The sequence below is a fragment of the Lutjanus erythropterus genome, chromosome 22 (genome assembly GCF_056507025.1).
Source record: "Lutjanus erythropterus isolate fLutEry1 chromosome 22, fLutEry1.hap2, whole genome shotgun sequence".
Classification (NCBI taxonomy): Eukaryota; Metazoa; Chordata; class Actinopteri; order Lutjaniformes; family Lutjanidae; genus Lutjanus; species Lutjanus erythropterus.
The window spans coordinates 2,277,473-2,285,209 of NC_139338.1; the positions used below are offsets into that span (position 1 = coordinate 2,277,473).

Consider the following 7,737-nt stretch of genomic DNA (forward strand, 5'->3'; position numbering starts at 1 on the left):
GACACTCATGGACAAATTGGGGTCCAAATTTCCTGGTAAGTTCACCGTAATATTAACCCACCCATCATATGGAATGAGACCACCATTTGCTGCAGTGACTCTTAGTCCCTCCTCCCCTAAGATCTCGGAAACTGGATGGGTGCTGAGGTCCGGTAGGTATTCTTCTTTCCAGGCACGGCTGATTATACTGACTTGTGACCCAGAGTCCAGCAGCGAGGTGACAGGTAAGCCATTTAAATAGCTTTGAACTAGGGCCTTTTTACCAATGAAGCTAGCAACAGCTCTGGCTTTAGCTACACGTGGTAGTTGAGGGGGGGGCTGTTCTACTTGTGTGTGGTAACTCTGTGTGTTCATCGGTATTGGAGTCGGGGGCGAAGTGGGGTGTGTCTTGTCACTTTTTGTTTTGCTTACCGGTTGGGACTTGCTTTCAGACTCGGCCACTAGATGTCCCCCTCCAGTGGCCGGTTGAAGTTTCCCTGCCTCTTTGGTCGCTTCAGGCAGCCGGCTGCATGATGTCCTTCATCCCCACATACAAAACAATGTTTACAGTCATGTCTGTCCTGTTCCACACAGCTTGGACAACCATAGGGTTTCCCACGTTTGGGTTGATTCCTGTTTTGGTTGTGCTGACGCCCTTTGAGTGTTAGCTGTTGTTCATTTTGTTTTTGCATGGTCAGAACGAGTCTGGTGAGTTCCTCCACCTTAGTCGTGAGGTCCCTCAGGGGGTCTGGTTTTGTCGGGTTTGGTTTGGACCCTACACTCTCTGACTTTGGGTTTGGTCTCTTTACCTCATCAGGTTCGAGTTGTGCGCTGTGTGCGTTTGTTACCGTCTGGCGGCGAGAAGAGCCAAGTCTTTTCATCCTCTCATTTTCTTCACTGGTGATTTTCATCACATGACGAAGGATCATCTCATCGGTGACGCTGCTGCTTGACAACAAAGGTTTGAGTTCTCTGCGTATATCAGTGTGTTTGTGTCCAAAGCCTTGGTATACTGTATGCAGGAAAACATCTTGTACTGTAGCAGCAGAGTATTTAATGTCAGTATCAGCCAGTTTTGATGTGAACAGGATGCGCTGTTTTAGACCCATCACCCGGTAGAGGAACTGTTGTGGTGTCTCGTTCTCTTCCTGTTTCGTGCACATCAACTCTTGGAATAACTCTGTGCTGTTTTTTTCTCTTAGGTGAGTTTGGAGAAACCCCTTCAGTTCAACCACCGTGATGTCGTCTTTATTTATCAACATCTCTTTGAATATCCCTGGTTTTATGATCTTGAGCACACCCCGAACAATCTCTGAGTCAGAAAATCCCTCCCTGATTCCATCATCAACCTGTTTGCACACATTGTTGTAACTGATGTCAGAGGATTGGTCACCAACCTGACCGCCTTGAACTTTGAACTCTCTCCTGGGCAGGTAACTGAGTTCCCTCGCAGACATCATCCCCTCGCAAGTTGACTGGGAGGCATGTTCAGCTGGTGGCTTGCTGCTCGGCTGCCTGGACATATCAGAGGGCAGGGACAAGTGTGTCTGTGATGGCGTAGCATGTGTTGGTATGCACTGTATGAGTTTCTTGCTCAGTTCTTCATAACTAGCGAGCATTCTGAGCAAATCAGTGTTTGTTGTGTCAGGTGCATTCAGCACCGTAGCTTTAGCTGAGCCAAAATCTGGTGCAGCATTATCACTAGGTGATGCAGTACTGACTGAAATGGGTATGGGGTGACTCTGAATATGAGTACCTGTGGGGATTGTGGGAGATGTTTGAGTGTTTGGAACAACAGACCCATCAGATAAACCAGCAAGGTTAACAAACTCTTCCCCACTTTGCACAGCATTTACCTCAGAATCATTCTTGACACTTAGCAATGGCATATCATTATCACGACATCTTACTATATCATCAATGGCATCTTTTAACATCAGCAACTGGACCATTCCCTGATCTTCTGTCTCAAGTAACTGCGTGCTGTACATAAACGAGTGAATGTGGTCGTAATACACCTCCTGATCTCCCTCCTTAAGCTCTGTCTGGTGCACATCCGCCGCTGGATCCACCGCTCTGGCAACCCGAAGAAGCTCTTCCGTTGACAAGGTGAGTAGGCTCTTCCTGATGTCCCACACCAGGCTCCTCCTCCCACCATCTGACATAATGGCTCCTCGTTCCCCTCACGGCTGACAACACCGTCTGATGATGGCACCGTCGGTTCTGGATCACAGGCCTCCACTCGCACGTACACGCAGTCCCCCACGGCTGGATAGGGCTGTAGGTCGGCAGCTGGATGATGTGGCCCTCCACCTAGTTACTGGTCAGCGCTGTCTTCAACATCACTCGGCTTCCGGTCCAGTAGATGGCACCGAAACATCCCGGACGAGCCCCCAAGAATCTGTAGCGGGTCCTGGTCAGGTCTCGCCAACAGATAGATAATCTGGAAACACAAGATAATAATGAACGAGACTGGGACACAGCTGCTCATCATCCAAGCTATCCGGATTATGAGCCCCACTTCCGCACCGCCACGAGTCTCAGTTGACGCCGCGGTCGAGTGCTGCCACCCAGTGTCCAATTCCTACAACTCCAAGTCGTGTGTTTCTTTTCTATTTAACCAAAATATATATATATATATATATATACATACATATCTGCTCCAGGGAGAATAAACAATATTAGAATAATTAAAATAAACTCACAATATTTTAACCAAATAATTTGGTGAGTATCACATTGGCATTAAGTTTCATTCAAGTGGTATTAAAAATAAAAGTCTTAAACTCTGGAGGTACCCTGGTTGTGCATATTCTGCGTTTAGAACACCCTCAGCATCAGTCTTACATCTAAACTAACCATTTAACAGTCAAATGGTCCAGAAATTTTAAACACAAGTCATGTAATGAGAACATTATTCACTTGGTGGATAAAAAGAGAACAAATAGCTCAATTTCTACCTGAATGCCATTCATCATGGAGCACCGCCAGGTTCTATACATGTTTGTGTTGATGTGGAGTGAAGATCAGCAGACCTTAAAGGACTGCGAACATGAATGTCTTGTAAGACAGCAGCTATTGAATAATTAATAATATATTAATAATGCCCCTGCCGGGGGTAGCAAATGTGCTGCTGACTCCAGTCACCTAAACACGAAGAGAAAATGTATTTAACCAATGAAATGACATGTACAAAGGGTCACTTGACAGTCTCAAAGACCATCCTTCATCCTTCAAGCGTGGTTGTTTGGTCCTCACCAGAATTCGAGTCTGGCGTTCACGCCAACCCAAAAGCACCAAGAACTGCATCAAGGGAGTTCAGTTCCAGGGTTCACTTCAACCGGAATAAGTAAGGCTGGTGAGAACCTACCCTCAGTATATCATTTTATCCCCATCTGTCATACCAGCTACTAGATCATCACTGAAAATATCCTCGAAAAATCATAGAAAATTATCTCTAGAAAAGAATGAGAACCCTTTTAAGTACATTACCTCAGTCTGTATGGACGTGAAGAACAACTGACCCAGAATCACAGATTCTAAAATATTTTTATTTAGATCTCTTCACTGTCAGATCTGTGACAGAATTTTCCCATGACCCCCCAGTACCCCTGTGGTTGTGTAGCCAGAGTGCTGAAATAAAGTGGACACTTTGCCGTCATTTGTCTTTTTTATTAAACTGCTTTTAGCAGGAATGAATTTTGGATTCACTACCCTCATCCTACCACTTTCCAGCAGCAACATGTCCCCAGTTGCTGCTGTCTTTTACTCCCAGTTCAGACGGGAGTGTTCTCCAACCTGCCTTTGACTCATTCATCTGAAATTGTGTACACAGTTTAGTCCCATGTCATCACTCAGACTCCAGGCTGCAGCTGGAGTTGCTGAAGCTTTGTTTGTAACCGGAGGTGACACCACAGTGCACACATATTTGTTTTGTTTGAACAGTATGTTTGTCTTGCCATTAAGTGAACATACTGTATACTTTTACCCCTCCATCTCTGTAAGAGGCTCATTGTATTCTGGAGGTAGCAGCGCAGTCTATTATTCCTTCCAATCCCAAACTGTGTTGCCCCCCTCCCCCACTGGCCCGAGGCACAGCACCTCCCACTGGGAAGAGATGATGCTCATAACATCCACCTGCAGGCCAGTCAGGCTCAGGGTGACAATCTCATCCCACACTGGAGTTTATGTGTTCATACTCCTGTGCTGTTGGTAAGGATGTTTGTAACCCAGTTTTAAAAGACCTTCACTGATAATTCATGTTCAAAACCAAGTGCTATAAATTGCAGAGAAGATTTGAGAAGCATGATGCATCATTTTGAATTTATTATTTGTAACTTAATCTAGCTAAAGCTAAAGGTAAAATGTGTCATGACATACCATTATAAATGAGGCATTGTTGGATTGCCCCATCCTACAAATCAATGTTACAGACTCCAGCAAAACTCTCATCATCATTTTTATTCGTCTTTTCAGTGAAAATAAAATACAAAAGTTGACATTCGCACTAAAATTGTGACTCATTTTGCAATCATGTGTCAAAGTATGATTTTATCTTGGCATACCTTTCAGCCTTACTAACAATGAATGAAATGACAGTTTGTATTAAAATATGATTATTATCTCTCATTCTTTATATCTTTTGCAACTCTGCTCGCCTGACATGCCAGATGGTTTGTTTACACAGAACCATCCGGAAAGTCATCCTTAGAAACTCTTTGGAAAAGGGTAAGCACTGTCCTAAAACACTTGGCAGGTGGTTGGATGAAGCATCTGTCTATCACATCTGACACAGGCTAACTTCAACTAATCAGATCAACAAACAATATGACGTAGTAGCAGAGCACTGAGGAGGAAACGCAACAAGAAGCAGCATTCTGAAGTAGCTAGTTAGCATGTTGGTAGATGATTCCTGTCGTTGTTATAAAAAAAAGTTGCGTATAAATGCATTCTTCGGGGCGCCCCTATAGCTCAGTCGGTGGGGCGTGCGCACTATGTGTTGAGGCTGTTGGTCCTCTGCAGCGGCTGCCGGTTCGAATCCCGCCTGTGGCTCATTTGCTGCGTGTCATCCCCTGTCTCTTCACCCCCCTTTCCTGTCATACCTTCAGCTGTCACTGTCAATAAAGGCAAAAATGTCCAAAAAATAACCTTTAAAAAAAAAAAAAAAAAAAAAAAAAAATGCATTCTTCAAGTTATCACTTCCATGGACGCCTCTTGCTGTCATCATACCTAAAATCACGCCTGTAGCTGTATTCCCTCCTAGGACACTGATTGGCTACACCACTTTTGTTGCAGACACAAACGGATAACTTGAAGCCTGGCAAGAAGGATTCTCAGGAGATCACCATCCAGCTGCTTCGCAAAGTTATGTTTGTCACAGACCACAGCAAAAAGTCACATCATTATTTTTATTCATATTTTCAATGAAAATGAAATACAAAATTTACAGAAGTTATAAAATTTACCCTCATCAGTAGCAGGCAGCTGTTTTCAGTAGGAAAAACTTTTATAAACCCCCTGTACACTGCCCAGCACCAAACAGCAAACAGACACACTTAGCCACCAGCTAACATAGGACTGGCTGATACAGCCATTATATTCAAACATCAATTAACATGTAATATGACAGATTACTATAATGTCATATTTTTTGAAAGATTTTTTTTTGGCTTTTGCCCTTATTTTTGACATAAGATATGACAGGAAAGGGGGTAGAGTGAGAGGGGATGACACGCAGGAAATGGTCCACAGGCAGGAGTCAAACCAGCGGCTGCTGCAGAGGACCAACCATGCGCCTCAGCACACGGGGCACATGCTCCAACAACCAAGCCACAGGGGCGCCCCACCATAATGTCATATTAAGTTATCAGTGTTTCTGCTGGTCATGGGCCACCTTGCAAAAAAAATAAAAAATCACATAAGAAAATGAAGCATTACATGATCAGTGTGATTACTTTTGTTACTCTGCCCATGGCTTCCTGCTCTGCAGCTCCCAACTGTATTTAGGAGACCTCCAGTTTTAGGCCCTTTTAATGTGAAGTGCCGGCAGACGCTGTAGTAACATTACATAAACAGAGACTTTTTATATCTTTTCCTTGGCAGCAAACACAACACACAGCCTGAAGTGGCTGCCTGAAGTAAAATAAGCACCCCTCAAACACTGGGAAAAATTCACTTTAACAACAATCCTGCTAGATTCCATCACACTCACAGGTTACCCACAAAGTCCATCCATCCATCCATCCTTCAACTGCTTTTCTGATGTCGGGTCGCAGAGGTAGCCGTTCCAGCAAGGGGTCCCAGATTTTCCTTTCTCCGGCCACATTAACCAGCTCTGATTCTGATTCTGATCCTGAGGTGTTGCAAGGCCAGCTAACATCTTCACGTTGTCAGAAGGTTGTATTGTTGGAGGATGTCAGCATAGTGTGTATAAAGCTTTCAGTGGCTTCAGATGGAGATGTGTGAAGTCTGATAAATAAAAAATAAATAAATAATAATAAAATAAAATAAAATAAAATACTCGGCTGACCAGACTTCTGTTGCTGCTCCTCTACTGAAGATTGGAGGCTCAAGGCTACATTAGCTGCAACTAGCACCCACCAGAAATTCTGACTGAACTATCAACATTGCATTGTGGGCAATGTAGGCTTCAGGTTTTGACGAGAAAGAAGAATCTGTGGAATATTAAGAAGAGTACAGTGTTCATCACTGGAGTGTTCTTTCACATCACATATCCTTTGTGGATGAAATTGTGCTACAGTTGAAGAGATGAGTGAACACAGCATTTAGCCATGCAAACAGCAATTAATTTATTTAGTAGAATATTAACATGATTAAAATTCAGATGTAGTATCTGAGTGTGTTGTATCTGTTGCCCCGTCCCCTGCAGGTATCCCGGCCCCAAGTGGCAACAGTCTGGACTCTCTTCAGGATGACAATCCTCCACACTGGCTCAAGTCCTTGCAGACGCTCACAGAAATGGATGTCCCGTCCAGCTCCACCTCACAGAACGGCCCCTTTGGGAGCCAGCCGCCCCCCCACAGAGCTGGCTGGGCACACTACCCGGCCCCCAGCAACCAGTTCCACTCCCCACCACCAGGCTTCCAGACAGCCTTCAGACCCACAACACAGATCCAGACAGACCTGTTACAGAGTGCTGCCATCGACCGCCACTAGGGACTGTCAACAACACACATGCACGCACACACACACACACACACACACACACACACACACCACCACCACCACCACCACCACCACATTGACCAGCATTATGAATCAGCAGAGACAAAACTATTAACAACTAATAAGATGATATAATATTTAAATTTCTTCCTCCTGCAGATCTTCTGAGCTCTTGTGTTTCTTGTCTTAGTTTCTGATGGTTGAGTTTGGTCGAGGTGAGTTACCCCAGACACACCTCCTGATGCATCATATCACTTAGTACTGATGAGAAACAAAAGTGTAGTCAGTCATCATGTTCACAAAGCATTGCAAACTGTATTCCTCGGTCATCAAAAAGTTCACTCTAGTCAGCATGAGTTGAAGACTACAAGTCTAAAAAAGAAACAACTGTGGTTGTGTGGAGTTAGTAAGAAGTGAGAAATGACCAGAGCTCTGTAGCTGCTCCTCATCTCTGATTGAGGCTAAAGGCTCCAGGCTGCATTAGCTGCTAATAGCATAACACATCAGAATCTCTGACTCTCATCAGTTGAGTTGCATTGTGGAGGAGTCGTGCGATTCTAAATCAGTTCTCTT

General features: G+C 44.4%; 1 protein-coding gene across 1 annotated transcript in view; it reads left to right on the forward strand.

Moving 5' to 3' along the window:
* cnot4b (CCR4-NOT transcription complex, subunit 4b) overlaps positions 1-7,233 on the forward strand; it is a 50,414-nt gene extending 43,181 nt beyond the window's left edge. The window contains exon 13 of the mRNA XM_084710917.1: positions 6,869-7,233. Within this exon, the coding sequence (XP_084567043.1) occupies positions 6,869-7,155 (287 nt within the window). The 3' untranslated portion in view covers positions 7,156-7,233. The remainder of the gene's footprint in view (positions 1-6,868) is intronic.
* Positions 7,234-7,737: the final 504 nt, after the last annotated feature.